Consider the following 22,248-nt stretch of genomic DNA (forward strand, 5'->3'; position numbering starts at 1 on the left):
ATGGAGATATCTACATCAAGGCTTTTCTAATGCTGAGGATGCAACTCAGAGAAGAGAAACCTCAGACATAACTTTTGTATTTTTCACTCTAGGAAAAAACCTGAGCCACTTTCAACACAGTACAGGCATTGGATATGGTAAAAGGAGGAATCATCTCAGACAAAGAGAGCCAAGGAGAGGGTGTATTGCTTCATGTCTCCAGTTATTGTCTTACCATCACCAGGAATGATAACCTTCCTCCAAGGTCATCCATGTCACTGGTACTCTAAAATGAATGCCTGATGGAGTTTCATGCCGTCTGCTGGGCTAATGGGAACCTCTGCTGGCCATTCTATCCAGTGGCTCAGCTTCTCATATTCTTCCAATTATTTTGTAACCCCTTCAATCCAGTAGCTCTCTCCAGGTGATTTTATTCAGATAAGGGGAGATTTTGAATGGGGTGGGTTAGGTATAGCCTTAACCCCTTAACTTTGTGTGTGTGTGTGTGTGTGTGTGTGTGTTTTTTTTTTTTTTTTTTTTTTTTTTTGATGTCCCACACTTGGGGGTTTTGAGATATACATTAAAAAAGATAATTGTTTTGATCAAATATTCCACACCAAACAATAGACCTTACTTTACAGAATAAAGTGATGTCTAACATGATGCATAAAAATAATAATTACCTCTGTGGTAAGCTGTCAAAACCTATGGGGTTGGAGCTTCTCTGCTGCCAGACGTATGCCATTCGTTATAATGATAAATTCAAAGCTGTTCTTTTTTTCTTCCTTTTTTTTTAGCATTTTCATTTTCACTCTCACTTTCGTCAGACAACATAATTTGAGTTGTCAGACATTGCTTCCCTAAGATCCAGGTAAGCTGCCGCAGCAGCAAAACATCTCTTATCGCATGCCCCGACATACTTCTCGTATGTGATGAAAATAACAGACAGTAAAATAGTCATCCCGTGATGGCAGCTCCTCAGTATTGCCACCTCCAGATACTAAACCACTATTGGGCTCCAGTACTGGCCCACAAATATAAAAAGTCCAGAAAACTTATATGTGCCACCTGATGGCCACAGACATTTCCTTGGTGGCATGTTGATGTGCCACCCAATGTGAAAGGGTTCATCAGCGCTGTTGATTGGGAGAACAAAGTAAGAAAATGTGTTATCTGATTAACCCCTGCCACGCTGCAGACATCATAGGAGGTACATTGAAGCCCTGCATGGGCCACACTGCAATCCTCATATGGAGTACAAATTTACAATGGTTATAATACAGTGACTTAGGGGAGGTAAACTTCTTTACGGAAAATCAGCCCTGCACGAGTTAAAGGGGGTGCAGGATTTGTAAGTCTCCTCCCCCCCCTTTTCTTTTTTACTGCTTTGTTCTCATACATTTTCCTCCAGATTTCTTTTCCTCCATCTATTGCTCTTTAACGGCTTCAGTGAAAGAATGTCAGTTTGGATAGAACTTTTATTCAACAAAAACCCATATGCCTTTACCACAGATCTTGCTTACAAATAAAAACAAAAGAGGCGAGATCTAAACTAACATGAGAGGAGGAAACAAAAAAATGGCACATCTAAACCACATCAAAAATATCACTGACACTGATATTACTGAATGATTACAAAGTCTGAAAGTACAGGCAGTTCTCGTATTATGTCAGAAGAGCTTCCCAGAATGCAATATCATAATTTTTTCCATACATCAGGTACTTTTAAATGGGGAAGCTGTACTCTTTTCACCTTAACCCAGCTTTTCATCCACTTGGAGCTTATATCATGTAGCTCAGTGGCAGAAATAGTCAATGATTTCTAGTCCATTTTAGCTCAGTTGATGGGCAGATGTAATTCAGTTGTAGCATTGATTTGATTATTATCCAAGGAGACTCATTGCTACCTCAGTAAGGCTTAGCAAAATTTGTGTAGCCATGACTCAGTATTAATGCTGTGAGTGGACTAATTCTCTCAGATGAAAATAAACCAGATATATTTTCCTCAAGTTATACAGCATTAATGATAGTAGTAATTGTAGCCCCTGGTTCAAGTGAATCTTGAACCTGACTGACTGCAGAATGAAGCTGTCCTTCCTCTGCAGTCCATCCTCCTCCTTTTGGGGATGGGAAGGGAATTGAGCGATGTTTGTATAACTAGGTAATTCCACTACATTGGTGCCACCATGTGACAGCATCCCTCACCAGCACCCAATTTACAGTAACAGTTATCTGTAAGACACTAAGACAGTTTAGAACTCATCCTGTACTTAGAACGAGAACTGACTGTACAGCAAACTTTGTAATGTATGCCCACACAAAGGGGGGAAAGGAACCTTATACACCACGGCCATGTCCCTCCACCATTCTCACATTTAACCCTTTAGCTGTGAAATACATCCTTGGAATTTTATTTTCAACTGATATCTGAAAATTCTGCTGTGCATGAGAGAAGCTACAATTCCTTTTTTGCATTTTATTTTGACTGATATCAGAAAACACTTTCAAGAGAAACCTGAACCACTTTCTGCATTTTATTTTGACAACAGTAAATTGATTTTGCTTGCTCGAGAAACCAAAAATACTGTACCTCATTTACATTTTATTTTTGCTAACCTCAGATGAGTTTACCAAGTTCGTAAAAACCTAAGGCATCAAAGAGGTTTAAAAAGTAACATCAGATGATCTTACTGTGCTCAAGAGGAACTTAGGACACCCAGAATGTTTTAACATACTGTATCATGATTGCCATTTTGGGGAGGAAGTTTGTTCTGTATTTTATTCCAGCTTATCACAAATTATTTTACACAGATCACAGAAACTGTCCACAGCCAAAAGGTTAAGCCTTAACTGTATTCCACTTCTAACACACACACACCACCGTTTAACAGTTCATACATTTCACAAGTCATTATTTCTCACACTACTCATACTTAAAATACATCGTACCGCCTTCAACCTGACATCACTTATTGTTTATTCTTACTGCCCAAAAACAATTTTGTTCAGCTTAGGAGAGAAATTTGGAACTCATCGTTCTGTAGTAGTGGTTCAAATCCCAGGCTCATCTGAGTGAACTTGATGGACTTTAGGCTTAAGCTGCCCTTTCCTGCAGTTCCCCATCCTCCTAATGGGGGATAGGGAGGGAGTTCAGGGATGTTTGTAGAACTGTACTCTGTGTATATTATGGAGTTGAAGATGCACTTGACAGATTGGTGATGATTGGCTGAAGGCAACATGTCCGAATAACATTTACTAACCCAAATTTCCCCCTCAGATAGATGTTGTCAATTAATAATGCTAACGAATGAAGAGATTATGCAGTAATGTTGCATTCAGCCAGGCATCACCAACCTGTCAAGTGCATCTTTGCCTCGATTAAAAAAAAAAAAAAAAAAAAAAAAAAAAAAAAAAAAAGGGTATAGGCAGAAGAGAATCCACCAAGTTATATCAGTACCACCACATGAAGGCATCCCTCTCCAGCACCTTCAGAACTGGAAGAGTTAGATTTAGCCTTCTTTGACCCCCTTGCTTGTGGGGACTCTCCTAACCAGAAGAAAACTGTTTGGAAATAGCAGGAATAAAGCAAATAAAGACACTGTGTTGAAAGGATTAATAACAAAAGTGATTCTTAGCTAAGGTATGGTATGGTATAAGTATCTGAAATTATTATATCATAGCCTACTGTAATTCAGAATAATTATAAACCCAAGGACATAAATATTTTTTCAATTATTCATGCTACCACTAGATGATTTTATTCACCGTGGGAGGCTCACTATAGTCGGGGCGCGCAACTCTGAGGTTGTTATTATCGTGCCCTGGCAACCTACCATTCAAAAGTGCGTCTGATTTCGTGTATAATATGAGATGTGATTTGTTTATAATATGTTCGTGTATAATAATATTCATGTATAATATATTCGTGCAAAATAATATGATTCGTGTATAATATGATACGAAATCGGACGCACTTTTGAATGATAAGTTGCCAGGGGAAGGCGGTGGCTGAATCGGTAGAGAGGCGGCTTGCAGTCCTAATGGACCCAGGATCGAATCCTGGCTGGGGCAGGGAACAGTTTAAGGATTTAAATTTCCTAAAAAGCAGACTTTCCTGATCTACCAGATGACCCGCCGACATGTCGTAAAAGTACCCCCGCTAATACCAGTACACCAGTCCTGTATGAGACAGCCCTAGCATGTATTCAATATGGTCAGTGGGTGTTAGTGCCGAAGTGGTGACATGTGGAGGTGTAGGAGGACTACTGGTCCTTGGGATAGGCCACTGCCCCCAAGAAATAGGCCCTGAGCCTTTGCCCAGAGTCGGACACTTAAAAAAATAAAAAAAAGGTACGATAATGACAACCTTAGCGTCATGCGCCACGACTATAGCTGTGAAGCAGTTCATGAACGCTACAGCTAGCTCAGAAAATATATCCTAAGGAGAATCAGATCATCTGGAGTAGCAATAATATACTGGAAAAAATGTGACGGTATAGAAGTGATTACAGCACAGGTATTAACAAATGTAATTCTTAGCTATGATAGACCACAAGCATCGGAAAGCATCATAACGTAATCAAACATTCGTAACCCACTGAGCCCGGGGACATATTTTTTCAGTTTATTCTTACTATCGCCAGACGACTTTATTCGGCTTTGGATGCACAGATAAATTTGAGGGGTTTATGGGGCAACATAGGATTGGACTGATGGATGGATAGATATTATAAATGTAGTAGTAGCTGTAGCACCAGGTTCATGAAACGTTAAACCAGCGGATTGCAGGCTTACGTTACTCTTTTGCAATCCACCGCCATCCTCCATTTAAGAATAAGGAAATAGTTGAAGGATGTTTGTATAACCAGGCAATGGAGCTGCCTGGTTATACTGGTACATGAAGGCATCCCTCACTAGCACCCTCCTCAGTACAAGAGGCTTTCCTATGGTGAAAGGACAACTAGCTGTGATGAGATTTATGCACAATACTGTACATCTTACTCCTCCAGTCTGAAAAGTCTCTCCTAAGCTGAATATAATCATGTGGTAGCAGTAACAATAAACTAAAAAGGATGTCACCTAGACTGGAGGGATTATTGATGTCTGAAACAACCCTCACATACAAGAATGCAAACTGTCACTGTACTGTGGTTGAAAAATACTGAATATATTCAAAGCCAAATTGCATACAACCTCAATTCACATAAGTAATGCTGCATAACTCTAATAGTAAAAGAGTATACAGCAAAAAAAGGAAAAAAAAAAGCCAAATATATATATATATATATATACATAAAGCTCATATGGAAAATAAGTATGAGAACCATGAAATCCCTCTCAAGATGCTTGTCGACATCTACGAGGTCTTGGTTTTAATTATACAACCCTGTGATGCATCACCTACTGCAGAATCAACAAATATAATTACTGTAATCTGGTTACATTAAGGTGGATCCTTCTTAAGAAATTAATTAACAAAATTCATCTGGTATCATCTCACACAGTCCCCATATAAGCCTTTACTTCACACAGGAATGAGTCACCTACAGTACATGTGCCCACTTCTCTAATGATGTAACACTATAAATGCACTGGAAGGGGAGCCATGGATAGGACATCAAACTACATTTGGGCAAAGGCCTCTGCCCAAGATTCTAAGGAATACTTGTTCAAAATCTCAAAATTACTGCAGCTGGGAGCAATATGCTGCAATAATCCTTGGCTGAGATCTTGGTATAGAAGTTCTTCATACTGTCAGACATTGTTCACAGAATGCCAAAACACTTATGCAAACCAAAAATTAAAACCTTAGCCTATCTGAGACTTGCAGAAAGCCATTAGGAGACTGGAAATGCAAATAAGGTAGACAATTTCACAGTGTTCCAATCTTCTTAGAAATGCAAGGGCTTCTCATGTTTACATTACCTTGGTGATAAATTGTCATGCAACACAACACATCAGAAATAAGTATCATGCCCCTGAGATTCGTTGGATATGAAAACAAAGTTATTCAAACACTTTGAGGGGTCTTTTTAGTTGGTACCTCAGACTACACAACATCCCAATTCATGTGATATGTAATTCCAAGAACTGTACTGTACTAAAAAGAATACCAAAGGTAATACTGGCACTTAAATAATGGAGTAACCCATATATCACACTGCTTTGTTCATATCTTAGGATGTTAAGTGCAATAAGGGGCACAATACTTTATTTGATGGGTGTTCAGTGTCTTAAAAAAGTATCCTCATTTTTATATCTTTACCTTTTGAACTGGTGAATAAAGTTATGAAAGTATTCTCCAGTAATTTTACTGTACATTGCTGCTGTTTCTGTTAATACAGTGTAGCATAAAGATGAAATTATTCCCAATATATAACATACATTATAGAGTACATACCAAAATATTTGTTTTATGAAAGAAGCAAAAGTGCCCACTGTGAAACCACAGATTACTTGCATTAGGATACTTTTTGTAGGCACTGTGCATTATTGTGCTTCTGCAAAGTTCTTGGCTATGTTTAAGCTTAAGTAAACATTTAACAAGGAAAGACACATGAAAAAAAGGCCAACATAATGCTCTGCTAAGTCAGTGAGCCATACAGACAAGAATTAAATGGCTAAAAAATGAATTATAATCTCTTGGAAAAATTCTTTGTAGTAAAAATACATAGTTACCAATTTATCCACATGAACAATAAAGGTCAATATAGGTTATATCTACTATATATACATTCATAATGTTTATATATACTGTATACTTACCTATATCACTGGATTATCGTAAGAACTCACTTGTCCTTTCAACACGTCATTATTGTCAGTAGTCGGTCCTCGTAATATGTTGCCTTCATTTATTTATTTTTTCTAAGTCTACAGTAAAAAAGATTACATGTTAGAGTACCATTGCTATCTAAAAAATGATATGCTAGTTTCCCCAGTCTACAGTACTGATAATAGAAAAAAGTTGTGATATGAGGAGCTCTGTAGAGTGACTCTGAATGTGTCAAACTCAATACACAGAAAATAGAGGTTAAACAATGATTTTTTTTTTTTTTTTTTTTTTTTTTTTAACCTATGGCACCAAAAGAGTTCTTTCATGAAGCAGGTTCATAAAAACAATGAGGTGCACTGAGGAGGAATTCCAAAGATGCCATGTGTATAAAATTCCATATTCTATCCTCTGTTCTCTCTATTTCAATTTTGGTGCATTTGAAGTTTTGCAACACAGCTCCTCATATTTTGAGACAAATCTCTGACACGTAATGAAGACTCTGTATGAGTCTGGGATGTGTTGGGAAGCTTCAAAATGGGCACTTTGAACTGGAGAAACTGGACAATTATCTTTAGAAATAATAATGAAACTCTGACAGACAATCTTTTTAAACTGTACTGTAGACTTAAATGCAAAAAGGAACACAAAAAAGCCAAGTATAATGAGGATTTACCGTATGTGGTAAACACACTATCGTAAAATGATGGATTAACTTCATTATTTTTATTTCCAACCATCTCACAAGAGCTGGGTCATAGTCTCTAATGGTTTGTAAGATTATAATATACTGTAGATTAAATGGATAATTTTATATGCACATACTGAAAGTGTGTTAACTGTTGTAAGGATACAACAATTTTACCCAAAACTATTGTATCATCATTGTACGCATCACCTTGACCAACCTGAAACACAGATATATATATATATATTCTATAACTGAATACATAGATCTGAAGTACAGTCAAGTGTTAAAGACCATTAGCTTCCCCTGCCTCATTCTCATTACTGGAGTCATTAGATGCTTGAATGATATGTGGACAAAGGTGCATATTATCACCCACAGATGGATGATAGTATGCAACTCAGTCCACTCTTTCTCATTCAAGCATTCATGAATCAAGCGATGAAACAGAGGCAGGAGAAGCAAAGGGACTTAGGTATTTGACCGTGCTGTACACTCTCAATCGAAGCCGTGTTGCCTTTTCTGCTCTACTCCCCATGCTTTAAATATCAGAGAGGTGAATTCCCAGCAACTGACAATGATCTGTCAAGTAAAGGCATGGGAGAGGCTTAGAAAACTGTAACCGCTCGATATAGAGAAGGTATTCCATTTACTATCTATCTATCTATAGCCCGACGCCCTAATCCCGCAAAGGGTGGCTGCAGACAAAATACCTCCAAGTTGCTCTGTCACCCACCATTTGACTACCCTCCCCCCATTTACACTAAGGGAAAATCGTATGCTGGTAATGCTTTGCGGTACTGAAATGGGCAGTGAAGGGGAAGGACGTGTTGCTTTGAGCATACAGAGATGAGGATGGCTAGATGGATATGAAGTGCTTCCTTGAATGACTGAGCTCCAAATGGCAGAGCTGAGAATGAGTACTTGACAAATGAGGGCATTTGCTGTGATGTGTAGGGGGAGACTGAAATGATCTGGACAAGGGGAGAGAATAGAGACTGAAAATTGGGCCAAAAGGTTTATTACTGTGAATATGGAGGATGGAGCACCAAGAGGTAGATCAATGAAAACTTGGAATGAAGATATACCTGGACAAAGTGACCCCATGGCTAAAAGAATGAAAAAGAAATCCTGTGAGAGATCATGCAACATGGGAAGCTGCAAGCCTTTAAAAATGAAATAAAATACATGGCAGTTGCTGCTGACCCATCACACTGATTTTCAAAGCCTATGGAATGAGTAAGAGGAGAGGTAACAGGACTTTTGTTGCTGTCAAATATATAAGTCCATTTGCTTCTCCTCTATCTCTCATCCCTGGATTTATAATGTTTGAATGTGACATAGGGGCTGAGGTGGATATCATCACCCATATGTGAGTGATTGTGCCCACTTGTCCACTATGTTTCATTCAAGCATCTCTGAACTCAGCAATGAGAGAAAAGTGCGAGATAGACAGAATTATTTATCTGACAGTAGCTAGACTAAGAGTCGCAGTAATGCACTCTCCTCTCATATATCACTGGAAAGCATGATCAGCAGAGGCATATGCTGACATAGTTAATATACGTATTGAAAAAAAAAAATAAAAAAAAAATAATTAAAACACTGAGTTAACTAATGCTGCTCATCCATGTCATGTACTGTACCGTTACAATATGTTTAGTTACAAATGCCACTAATAAGTAATGGATTGTTATGTCATGTACTGCACTGTCACAAAAAACAACATGTAAGAGGGGTTAACCATTTCCATGACATCTGTTACATATTATTCTTGCTACCTTTAGTCAGACTTATTCAGCTTAGGCCTTCAGTCTGACTACCAGCACCTATTATTCTACTTTATTCCTACTATCTCCAGACTGTTATCTTCATTTTAAGAGAGCAACATATTAATGAAGAGGTTAATGAAGGCTCTATCTAACCCTCTCCAGTTCAAAATAGTCTGCATTAAGCTGAATACAATCATAAGGAGATAGCAAGGAAACAAAATTATGTCCTGGCTTGAAGGAGCTGAGAGAGACTTTTCGAACCGGCGGCATTAGATACAGGCAATACCAGCCTCTTGGCCCATATTCTTGTCTGTTAAAGGATGCTTCCTAGACTCTTTATTTCTCACCAATTAATTTCAGCATTTGGCATGTTAATATTTTCTAGCATGCTATTTATGTAAAACGTGTTGATATTAAATTATACAACAAAACCTCAATATAACGGACTTCAATAGACCAGAATTCGCTTTTATCGGAATCAAGGAGCTACCGGACTAAATTCCTATATATTGGAAAAAGTCTGATAAAGCCAGAAGCAGTCCGGACTGCCTGACCACTTCAGCTATGTTCACCACAATTAGGCAAATAAAAGATATGTTTGTCCGTGTACAGTACAGTATTATTATATACTGTACTGTATATTATACTATTTGATTACTGTAGTGAAGTTATAACACAGTACAGTACCGCAATGATAGTCAAAACAGTTTAAAAACCATTCATGCTATCCGGACTAATGTCTGATTTATCGGAAAAAGTCTGAGTTAGCAGGGGGAAGTCCAGATGTCGCTTTTATCGGAATTTCGCATTTTTCAGAGTGGCTTGGGCCCCAATTAGTCCGTTATAGTGAGGTCTTACTGTACAAATAACACAAAGTATAATAATAGGGTTTCCTTCTTAACCAGTTCATTTCTGCATATAATTTGTTAATATTCCCTCGCATGCTATTTCTGCAGTCTGCATTATTATAATTCTACAAATAACACACAGTAGAATATTAATGGGCTGTTTGAAAAATAAGTGGTTCAGGAAAGAGTGCTGGGTGCTGGGGAGCCTCTTTAACCCCTCGGATGAGTACAGCATTCCAGAAATGCCAATTGGTAGACTGCATCGTACATTTCAGATGAGGCGCATGAAATACTGTACAGTACTATGAACTTTTCGGTCATTTTTTGCACCTACTGCATGCTTATGCTTGATGAGTGGGTCGTGAATTGTCAGTGTCGAGTGTAAACTTTGTCTGACCAACATATTATGTTTGGTTAGGTATAAGTGGGTCAAAACACATGATGAAAACACAATTTTTTAAACCAGTTTTCCTGCACCACAGAAACAGGAAATGTTCAGGGCCGCTGCAGCCTAGAGGTTAACTGACAAAAATATGACACCTTTAATGTAAGAGTTCTTGCCCAAGTTGAATAAAATCCCCTGGTAGCAGCATGAATACATAAAGAAGACATATTGAAATGAAGGGGATAACCTGTTCAAACTGAAGACATTTATTTTATTTCTGCTATCTCCACTTTTTCTTTTCTTAACAGGAGGGGAGTAATATATTTTTTTAATAACCACTTCCATATAAGAGCTCTTTCATATGCCAATCATCTACAGTAACTTTAGACAGATGCCCTAATCTACATCCTCCACCATCAGAGTAACCTTCACTGCACACCAATCATTCATTCACATACCTATCCACCTAATCCTCAGCCTCCTTCACCTAATCCTCAGTCTCCTTCTTCACCTAATCCTCAGTCTCCTTCTCCACCTAATCCTCAGTCTCCTTCACCACCTAATCCTCAGTCTCCTTCTCCACCTAATCCTCAGTCTCCTTCACCACCTAATCCTCAGTCTCCTTCACCACCTAATCCTCAGTCTCCTTCTCCACCTAATCCTCAGTCTGCCTCTCCACCTAATCCTCAGTCTGCCTCTCCACCTAATCCTCAGTCTCCTTCTCCATCTAATCCTCAGTCTGCCTCTCCACCACACCCACATACACTTCTAGTCAATCTCTCACTCTCCATTCTCCCTCTCTACAAGCGGCAAGAATAAAACAAATGAAGATGCTAAAGTCACCTTGAGTCACAGAATACTGAGGACCCAAATACATTATAAATCTACTGTACTGTATTACAATGTACTGTATAACTATGAACTACCTATTTTCTGCTCTTTAAGTCTGTTAGTCAAAATACAGTACAGGTATGGCTATGACTGGAACAAAATTAAATGGGTAATGTATAGGAAAAATTATAATGATTACTTGCATGGTATATACAGTACAGTCCAGCCTATTATTTGGATACGAGTTCAGTAGTAAGTATTTTAGCTTTTGTAACTGTATAATATGCACTCTTTTCTAATTAATTTTACCATTTTTCATCATCATCATCAACACCTCTTTACCCTCAGTCATCATCATCAACACCTCTTTACCCTCAGTCATCATCATCAACACCTCTTTACCCTCAGTCATCATCATCAACACTCTTTACGCTCAATCATCATCATCAACACTCTTTACGCTCAATCATCATCATCAACACTCTTTACGCTCAATCATCATCATCAACACTCTTTACGCTCAATCATCATCATCAACACCTCTTTACCCTCAATCATCATCATCAACACTCTTTACGCTCAATCATCATCATCAACACTCTTTACGCTCAATCATCATCATCAACACTCTTTACGCTCAATCATCATCATCAACACTCTTTACGCTCAATCATCATCATCAACACTCTTTACGCTCTATCATCATCATCAACACTCTTTATGCTCAATCATCATCATCAACACTCTTTACCCTCAATCATCATCATCAACACTCTTTACGCTCAATCATCATCATCAACACTCTTTACGCTCAATCATCATCATCAACACTCTTTACGCTCAATCATCATCATCAACACTCTTTACGCTCAATCATCATCATCAACACTCTTTACGCTCAATCATCATCATCAACACTCTTTACGCTCAATCATCATCATCATCAACACTCTTTACGCTCAATCATCATCATCAACACTCTTTACCCTCAATCATCATCATCAACACCTCTTCACCTTCTATCCCCCTCATCATCAACACCTCTTTACCATCTATCATCATCATCATCATCACCTCATTTCCTTCCAACATCATCATTATCTCTTTTCCTTCCATCTTCATGAACAACTCCTCTTTTCCCTCTATCATCATCATCATCCAAACCACTTTTCCCTCTACCATCATCTTCATCATCTTCATCAACAACACCTCTTTCCCTCTTATCATCATAATCATCATTATCCATCATATATAAACCCTTACTGGCATTTAAATACTTGGGTGGTGTGATGAGTAAGGATGGAAGTTTGGAGGATAAGTACAACAAGGAAGAAAGCTCGCTGGTTCTTTTAAAGCAGTGATAAGAAACAGGGAAATGAGCATGGATGTAAAAAAGTTGCTGCCTGACAGTACTGTGATACCAACTCTAATATCCTATGGCAGTGAAGCTTGGATCTTGCTGGAAGGACACAAGTCAAGAGTGAGAGCAATGGAAATGAGTTATCTGTGAGGAGCATGAGGAGTTGCACAGAGAGGCAGACTGACATAAGGAAGTGAAGGAGCATTGTTGTGTGGATGTGAATGTGATAGAAAGCATTAGGAGAAATACACTGAGGTGGTTTGGCCATGTGGAGAGGATGGAGAGAGAGACTAATGAGGAGAGAGTATGTGAATGAGGTGGAGGAGGGGAGAGGGAGGGGGAGGCTGAGGATGAGATGATGGAGGGATGGAGAGGTATATGAGAGAGGGGGACATGAGCCAGGGGAGGGCAGTGAAATGGTGGGGGGCAGGGCGACATGGAGGCGATTTATTTGTGGCCACCCTTATGGGATTAAGGCATCTGGCAATAGATAAATAGACTGGCCACACTTGGCTGGAGTGCCGTAATCCACTAGATCACCAGGTGTTCATTTATTAGTTATAATTTTTATCACCTAATGTATAAAAAAAAAAAAAAAAGAAAAAAAAAGAAAAGAAAGATAGATGAAATCATTATAACTCTAACTGCATCTCTCTCTCTCTCTCTCTCTCTCTCTCTCAATCCACCCTACTGCAACCTCTCCTCAACTTGACCCTTCATCCAATCCTTGGCTGCCCCATCAAAGCACAGGGACCTCAGGCTAGGCCAATCATGCCAATTATACTCTGCCTCTCCTTTTCATCTCCTCTACACCTCAATCTTACAGTAACAATTCATCATCTGCTGTCTATGCATGACACTTCATGAAACCCATGATGTCACTTTTGTCCATCCATCTATCATCCAAGCCTTTTTTGTCCCATTGGAAGTGTAGGGGCCCAGGGCTAGGCCACTCAATTGACATTTACACACAGTACATATATATCAAGATGTAAAATTACTGCATTTCAGAGCTCTCCATTGCAGCATTAATTCTTGCAATCAATCTTGTTACATAAACTTCGAATCTGTTTTTACCACATCAATATATGAGAGAAAATATATCACAATTTCAGTGCTACAGGCACAGCTTTTGATACATATTGGACATATCAAAGTATTTACCAATGAGGTAAAAAAAAAAAAAAAAATCTGCTTTTCAAAATTAAGAAATGGAATGAGTTACATCAATTATCAACTAACTTTTGAAAAGTTGTGGTGCAAATGGGCTGGAACACACTAAATGCTGGTCAGGGATAAATTATGAAACCGAAAGATATTCAAGGTTGAAATGCTCATATGTAATACAATTTATGGGACAGATGCATATTTTCATAATTTACAAATACTGCAAGATTAAAACAAGGGAATATCCTTGTTACTGACTCACTAAAAGGCTGATATGCTTATTTCTCAAAAGGAGATAGTTGTACCTCTTTGTTTTATTTCCAAACTCCCATCTTCACACCTGAAACATACAATTACTGTATCACGACATAATCACAACAGTCTGTCACTTTTCAGGTAACAGATAGTTGTGTACAATCCCTAATCTGATTTCTTTTTTAGCCCAGGAAGTCAAAGCTTAACATTTTATATTTGTAAGTGAACCCTGAGATAAGCATGGATGTGTTCCAGCGAAAAGCTATTTCCATTTCCACCACTGATAAATTGTATGATAAGTCTCTGAAAATCCTGACACCTCCTTAGCACTCTGCTGCATCTAGGTTTTACTTGATGCAATAAAGTCAACTTCTGATATTCACTAAACAACCCTCTGAACAATGCTTTAATTCATAAATACTGTACATTAACACCACCAGGGTCCAATACACCCCAATCTTGTTAATCCCTTAACTCTGGTGATGTATCATTTAGTTTGTTCTTGCAACATTTTAATGATTTTATTCATCTTCAGATTTTTTTTAGCTGGATGAGTTATCTATATATCCTTCATTAACCCATTCATTATTTAAGGACTTTCTCAAACTGCATAAAGTGATCCATTCACCAGCCAGAATAAAAGAAATAATATGTCACCAGAGTGAAAAAATTATGGGTGTGTGCAGTGCAGGGTTTGATGCAGGAGAAACCTGACATCTAATGTAAGAAATACAATGCATATTCATGCTGTGCTTCATCCTCGACATGTTCCATAATGGGTCTTAGAGTCATGGATTGCATCCTACAACTATATTCTCGATACGTCTCGATGTTGATGAAACATGCTGACACATTCAAATAATGTGGTGAATGTGTCTGTAAATCCTAATGTATAGGAAAATTAAGATACAGATAATTATAACATGTTTAAGGAATCCTATGGTATACATATGAAGCAAAATGTTAAAGATATAAACTGTGCCATGTCTGAAGTCTGGTGTTAGCCATCATCCAGCCAAGGCCAATATCCTTGTGAGCTTAGCAGGCTTTGTAGCACCTCTTACTTTGCAATTTATTTAGAATGTTATACTTCAGAATTCTCTTTTATGCTGTTGATATTTTCCATATATCAGCACAGACTGCATAATTAATGTGGATGAGAAAATCAATATGCCATATACAGAAAGAAACTGGTAAGAAGTGTTAGAAAACCTCCTAAACCAACCAGAGTAAAGGCCTTGGACTGTGTTATGGTACTCAATATAACACCCCAGAATGTCCAGCTGAAGTGTAAGGCGAGTCTTACCGTAGCCCCAGCTAGATTGTGACCCTGTTTACAGTAACCTCGGCTAAAGTGTGACCTCAGACCAGCGGTGATCAGTCCATGCGGTGGTGATGGCGTAGTGTGCAAACAGCTGCCGCAGGAGTTCCTGTTCATCCAGAAGTTCAATCTGGCTGACTCTGGCCACTTCCTCAGGGGGCAGGCGGTTCCACACCCCCACCATGTCACATGAGTCAGCACCACCCCAACCACACTCCAGGAACCTGACAAACATAACATTCATTACTACTGCTGTGCTACAGTTTATTTTCACCAGCTGGAACCAGGTAATTCACACAATTTGATTACTGAGTTGTACTTGCATAAACTTCAGTAAGCCTTGGTTATGAGGTAGGAATGAGTCTCCTCTATTTCTGGTAAAACTGATCCTACAGTCAGACTATATTCTGACATAAGCTGAGCTAAAAGGAGTCAAGGATCTTTGTCAGACCAGATCAAATGTGCTTATCATACCTTCTAATGACGTAAACTCAAAATAGTAATGATATTTCTTTCACAGCATTTTAAGACTACAATCTTAACTGTTTTTTGTTACAGAATTACAAATTATAGTGTATAGGCATACAGACAGACATCTCTGCTCACTTACTAAAATGGACAAGAAAAGAAACACCAAAAGAAAATTAAAGCCCCCCCCCAAAAAAAAAAAAGACATCATCTTCATCATCATCCCAATCCAAATCCATTCCCCACTATTAGTGAGGTGAATAGGATTCAGAAACAGGAATTGGAAAGCATAAACTACTGAGAGACTGACCAGGGAAATGGGCCATCTATCCATCCACCCATTCATCATCCAACCCCTTACTGTCCTATCAGAACCAAGAAAATTAAAATTATTTGCAAAAAGCCCTTATCAAAAAATGACATAATTTTCTTACTGACTGATTTTTCCACCTGAAGATGTGGTAAGGCAGGATCCACAAAAAAGGAAAGAGAAAGAACAAAAATGGTAGAACTATCAGCATCATTCCCAGTGAAAGGGATTGCACGATCACTCACAGGCCACTGAAGCTTACAATCATTCACAGATCACTTAAGTTTACAGAACACAAGTCTGCACAGTCATTAACAGATCACTGAAGCTTACAAAATACAATACCATACAACAATACACTTGAACCAACCTCTTCCGCTGAGTCTCGGTGCTTTGGCAAGCATCGGAACCTGCCAAATCACAACCTCGGGATCGTAGGTTACTCAACATCACCTCGCCAAATCTGTCACCCAAGTTGACCTGCACAACACACACAGGGGAGTCAGAGGGATGCAATCATGAGGTGCAATATGGCTGACTGATCCTGAACTATCCCTACATAAATATTTTACTGTACTCTTTTCACTTTAACCTGGTCTGAATCTGCCATCTCTCCATCTTGAATGCCAAGCTGTAACAACAGATTAGTACTAAAATATGATGCTAGTCATGAAGAAAAGTTATGAAAATTATTTAGAAATAGTAAGAACAAACCTCTTTCACCCACCATTTCATAGTTAACAAAGAGTGCTGACTTGAATCGGTCAGCAATCCACTGCAGAAGCTGTGCTGACTTCTGAGGCGGCATGTAAACAAGGACACACTCGGCCAGGAAGAGTGTAGGCAGGCTGGTTTCAAGGTCCGACTCCTTCACCTTACCCTCCACCTCGGTCAGGTTGCGAAGATCCACCCCCGTAAGCTTGTACGTGTGGCCGTGCAGATTGTTGCGATTTAACTTTACATCGTAGTCTGTGGGCAGATATGAAAAGTTGTCATCATCCTCATCATCATCACCATGGCCCTCTTTCCCACCTAAATGGGGAAAGGCAGGATCCAGACACATTACAGGTTACAAGAAAGGATGAAAAGTTATAAGGACTGTGGGAGAAAGGGGGGAAAAAAAAAAAAATCAAGAAGGTACAATCCTGAAGTAGTGGAGAAGAAATGTTTATCTTGGATCCTTGAGCTCTCCACCCTCTGAATTACAGTGTCCACCAATAATCAGGCAAAGCACTGACATCATTCTGGATAGGTTAACTTTTTCAATCCAATTATACATTTTTTCTTGTTAATACCAGACAACTGTGTTTAACTTACGAAAGACACCCTGTAGAGAAGGCGTTAATGGAAGCCAACTAATGGGTTGTATTGTAACTGCCTAAGGAGACTTCATAACACCTATTTACTGGCCATTTATTAGACATATTGCACTTTGATATCTTGTAGGGATTTTTAATATTTCTTTTATCAATACAGTTTGCCTGAATAACATACAAGGCAATTAAGGTGTAAGGTGAAAAATAGATCACTGAAAAGGAGGTGCTCCAAAATCTATGTCACTCAGAATTATTCAAAGACCAGTACCTTCATCACTGACGGCCTGAAGGAGCTGCTTGGTGCGCTGGATGTAGAGACACTTGCGGGAGGTGACGGCTGGGAAATCAAATTCAACAAAGCCCTTTACTGACCGTCCTTCCTCCACCAGTCGCCAGTACAGCGTGTCAAACCCAGCGCCAATGTTCACGATCTGGCAGTTTCCATTTGTCACCTGATGGCAAAAAAATCTCATTAGCAAGTACTGCATGATATGAAGTGCAGTATATACATTATACATTAACTCTGTAGTACCTGTACCTGAAACTTACTAAAATATATCATCAAAGTCATCAACATTCTGTTTTTCCTCACCTTAGGATGGGGTGAGGCAGGATCCAGAAACAAAGAAAAAGTATAAAAATGGAAGAACTATTACCATCATGCTCAATGAAATGGATCACACAATCATCCACATATCATTAAAGTCCCTTGAATTCTGACTCCACCTCACATAAGCTGGAATATGAAATGCAGTACTGTATAAATTAAATCTCAAACAAACCATATATCTAGTAACCTGTAGTACCCATAATGGTATCTTAATGAGCCACATACAGTGTGATTATTCCACAGTATAATGAGGAGAAATATATATAGTGAACTTTTAGGTAGACTAATTGATGGGTAGCGTGTCCATCACAAGTTGTCCATCATACAGCAAATTTATAATATGATACCAGAATTTAGGAGTTGACCTGCATACCAATTAATTCTACACTACTGTGTGTCAAAAGTTTACATTGTATTATTTCATCAACAACAGATGAAAGGGTAACTAAACAAAGAATGATAAGATTTTGGACTCTCACATGGTGTCATGCTTTGGGCTACATTTACTCATTTTGGAAATGTTCATCTCACTTTACTTGTCTGTCTTGAAGGAGTTTTACTAAATTATAAAAATAAATAAATATTCTATCAGCTATTATGAAGCCAGTTTATTCATTACAAAATTTAGTTATTTCCATTAAGCTATTCAGTACATTATTTTAAACATATTACTGTTAACTGAAATTCACAGTGTGTATCCTAAAATCATCATCATCACTGTCTTAAGTTTCTTTCCTACTTACTTGGGATAGAACATTCAGAAAATGGAAGAGAAACATATAAAAACGGGACAGCTATCAAGAGAATGCCAGTAAAAATGGGGCACACATTCTAAAAAGCTTATGTTACAAGATAGAACTATTGCATAGAATATTATAAAATGTTTACCTCAATGAATTTGTCGACTAGCAGCTTGATGGCAGCGGATCGAGCAAAGTATCCTCTGTTAATCTCAGGAGCCTTGCGGTCAGTGGCTCTAACAAAGTAGTTAATGTAGCGGTCTTTCCAGTACCCAAGGGCCACTGCACACCGCTTACAGGCGCTGGCATCATCATTGGTGGCAATCACAGCCTCATCATTGCCAACACTGTCAACATCCTTCCGCTGCAACATCGTGGTGGCACAGTTGTCTTCCCACTCCAACTCCTTGAAGCTTCTCTTGCCACCTTTATCAGAGCAACTTGTTTGGTGTATTTAGATGTAGCTCATCTTCCCTGTCAAGAGAGGTAGGTTACACTGAGTTCCAACAATGGCTTTCTATTAACCCCTTGAACACAACTGATGTCCTATTCAGTTTTTTCTTGCTGTTACTAGATGACTATATCCAGCATAGTAAAGGCATCTCTTAACAAACAGATGCATGAAATCTATATATAACTTCTCCTGTCTGGAAAGTCTAAGCTAAAGAAAATCACCAAGAGATGTTAAGTTTAAAATGCAGATATCCCTGGCTTCGGGAAGTTATAATACAAGTATGGTTACCCATTATTTATGGGTATATGCATGTCCTTGACATTTCCTCCAGTTCTATATCCATGATTTCTGACAAATACTATACTGTGTATTAACATCATCCCTTGATGTATCACTCCTTAACTGGAAACAAAGAGGCAAACCATGAACAGCCACAGAATAAAGACCAAGTTACTTTATCCATTACAGTAATAGAAAAGAGAGGAAAATGTGCAAAAGAAGTGAAAAGCAGTGTGACATAAACAAGAAAGGTAGCTGGTGCAATGAAGGCCTTGATAAGAGACAGAGACTTTAATGTTGCAGCTGCACGAGGTTTACATGAAAGAACGTTAGTGCCAACTTTAACACATGGATGTGAGACTATGGTGTGGCATGAAAATGAAAAGTCAAGAGTAAGAGCAGTGGAGATGGGACTGCTGAGGAATGTATGTGGAATACAGAGGGTGGATAGGATATGAAATAATGTGATTCATGAAAGATGTGGTGAGGAAGTCGGTGGACACCAGAATCGAAGAGAGTATACTGAGATGGTATGGTCATGTGGAGAGAATGGATAACAAAAGAGTGGTGAAAAAGGTATATCTGTGTGAATTTGAAGGTGGGAGGAGGTGAGGTAGGCCAAGGAGAAGGTGGACAGATATGGTGGATGAATGTGTGAGGAAGAGAGGTTTGGAAGTCGGTGAGGCCAGGGAACTGACAAGAGATCGAGGTGGCTGGATGAATGTTGTGAGAAGAAATGCATGATCAGGGCTTTGGCACCCCTTTTAACGTGGCAGCGTCCGGATTGACTCTATCGGATATGTTTATGTGAAGCTACAGAACGTGGTGAATGTTTTTGGCATATCCGATACAGCCAGGATTCCGTGGGCTTGAATGATGATTGAATGGATGAGTGGCCTATTGGACTGAGCAAAGTTGGGCTGTCTGGACATTGCTACTCCTCACCCTGCCCTAGGGTTGGAATGGAGGTTCAGATGATGATGAGAGTGATGATGACATTCTTTAATTGTTCATTATCTTACAGCATGCTTTTCTTTAACTGTTCATTATGGTTTTATATTATCATGCTTTTCTTTAACTGTTCATTATGTTGCATCATGCATTTCTTTAACTGTTCATTTTGGTATTATCATGCTTTTCTTAAACTGTTCATTATCCTATGGCATGCTTTTCTTTAGCTGTTCATTATAGTATTGTCATGCTTTTCTTTAACTCTTCATTATGCTGAATCAACTTTTTCTTTAACTTTTCATGCTTTTCTTAAATTGTTTACTTATGTTAGTTTGTCTCATGGAGATGATTCTCTTGTGGCCACAAGTGGCCATAGACAGACAGAGACTTGTTTCCTTCCATAGAATTATTGTTGGTTAATACAAAGCTATACTGCTCTTCTAAGGTAGTTGATGAATGGCTACCATCAACCCTGGGAGGTGCTACCATGAGAGAAAAATGTGCCCACAAATTTGGTAATTTGTCATACAATCATCACTCTTAGGCATCGAACATTCAAGCACTAGTACAGTCACTCTGTCATCTTTCTTCTGAGTGAAAGTCCAAGCTGAGACTCTTACTTCGTTACAAATCTTATCCCACATCTTCTCTTTTTTTTCCCAATGACTTCCAGCAACTGTTGGAATGTAACTGGCTGATTTTAGTACTTGGGTTACATTCCAATCCATGGATAACATCAGAAATGCTTTCCAATCCTCAAACCTAGGACCAGTGCCAGCTCTCATATTGGAAGTTATCCCCAGAAAGTATATATCCTTGCAACCATTGCTCTGGCAAAATGAAAGTGGATTTCTGGGAGATAATTTATTAGTTTTGGGTTTGGCATGAGTCTTTGGTTATGGCACCTATGACTGTACACACAAGGCAGTCAACAGACAATAGTTCAATTCAGTCTTAACCAAAGACAAACTTTTCCCTCCCTTCTGGGTGTTCTGCAAATCTTGTACCAAAAATACTCACTAACCCAACATATATTACTACAGGTAATACTATAACACAGCAATTATATGCAGTCTTGGCAGAGAAACAATACTAAATAAGAGTATTGACTGCATTGCAGGTAAGTTAATTATTGACTCTCATCCATGATATACTACATTTTACTCATGACAATGACATAAGTCTGCATCATTCATACAAATACCACAGGTTAGCATACTTCTACCATTTCCAAGTTATTAATGAAATGATGTTAATACAGTATATAAATGATGGTGAAACATCGGACATGGTACAGCTACGGTAAGATGAACGATCCTGCTGTAACAACGATACTCCACCTTTAAAATAGGTTGAACACAGAAAAAGGGCTGAGGATCGATTATCCTCGAAACAAACTGATGATATTCTCTTAAACAAATTAAGAATTTAATGTCACTACGTAAGTAGTACAAGTAACAAGTTCTTCACTGTACTGAGGAGAAAGGAGAGTCGATAATTACCTTGATTAATTGGGCAAAGGGCAGCCTCCAGTGCCAGTGCCACCTGCTTGGTTAACTTCCCGCTGCAACTGTCGTATTTAGAAAAGGTTGGTTTCCTCAGTGCAGCTGAGTAGGTCAAAGTGAGAACAGCAGCATGGTGGGCCTGGCCGTCCTGCTGTCACCAAGTTTGTAAACATTGAAGCAGACGATGTGACCTGGCAAAAGTAACCGAGAGCGGGGTCACCAAATGTCACGACGCAC

The 22,248-nt window shown here is 38.7% G+C and overlaps 1 protein-coding gene across 1 annotated transcript; it reads right to left on the minus strand.

The window, feature by feature from the left end:
* Positions 1-15,298: 15,298 nt before the first annotated feature.
* LOC145397432 (leucine carboxyl methyltransferase 1) lies at positions 15,299-22,118 on the minus strand. Its single transcript, XM_080270496.1, has 6 exons — positions 22,009-22,118; positions 18,971-19,296; positions 17,741-17,924; positions 16,884-17,125; positions 16,527-16,636; positions 15,299-15,602 (listed from the first exon to the last, which is right to left on the minus strand). Exons 2-6 carry the CDS (start codon positions 19,193-19,195, stop codon positions 15,407-15,409), a joined length of 957 nt encoding a protein of 318 aa, XP_080126622.1. The 5' UTR covers positions 19,196-19,296; positions 22,009-22,118; the 3' UTR covers positions 15,299-15,406.
* Between the last annotated feature and the right edge of the window lie 130 nt (positions 22,119-22,248).

The sequence above is a fragment of the Coenobita brevimanus genome, chromosome 41 (genome assembly GCF_032717465.1).
Source record: "Coenobita brevimanus isolate Jiangsu-jjx chromosome 41, ASM3271746v2, whole genome shotgun sequence".
Classification (NCBI taxonomy): domain Eukaryota; kingdom Metazoa; phylum Arthropoda; class Malacostraca; order Decapoda; family Coenobitidae; genus Coenobita; species Coenobita brevimanus.

Coding starts and splice junctions, on each gene's coding strand:
- LOC145397432 (XM_080270496.1), bottom strand. CDS start 19,195: ATGTTGCAGCGGAAGGATGTTGACAGTGTTGGCAATGATGAGGCTGTG. Junction 17,126..17,740: donor TCAGGCCGTCAGTGATGAAG/GTACTGGTCTTT, acceptor ATCTGCCCACAG/ACTACGATGTAAAGTTAAAT. Junction 15,603..16,526: donor ACCGAGACTCAGCGGAAGAG/GTTGGTTCAAGT, acceptor TATGTTTGTCAG/GTTCCTGGAGTGTGGTTGGG.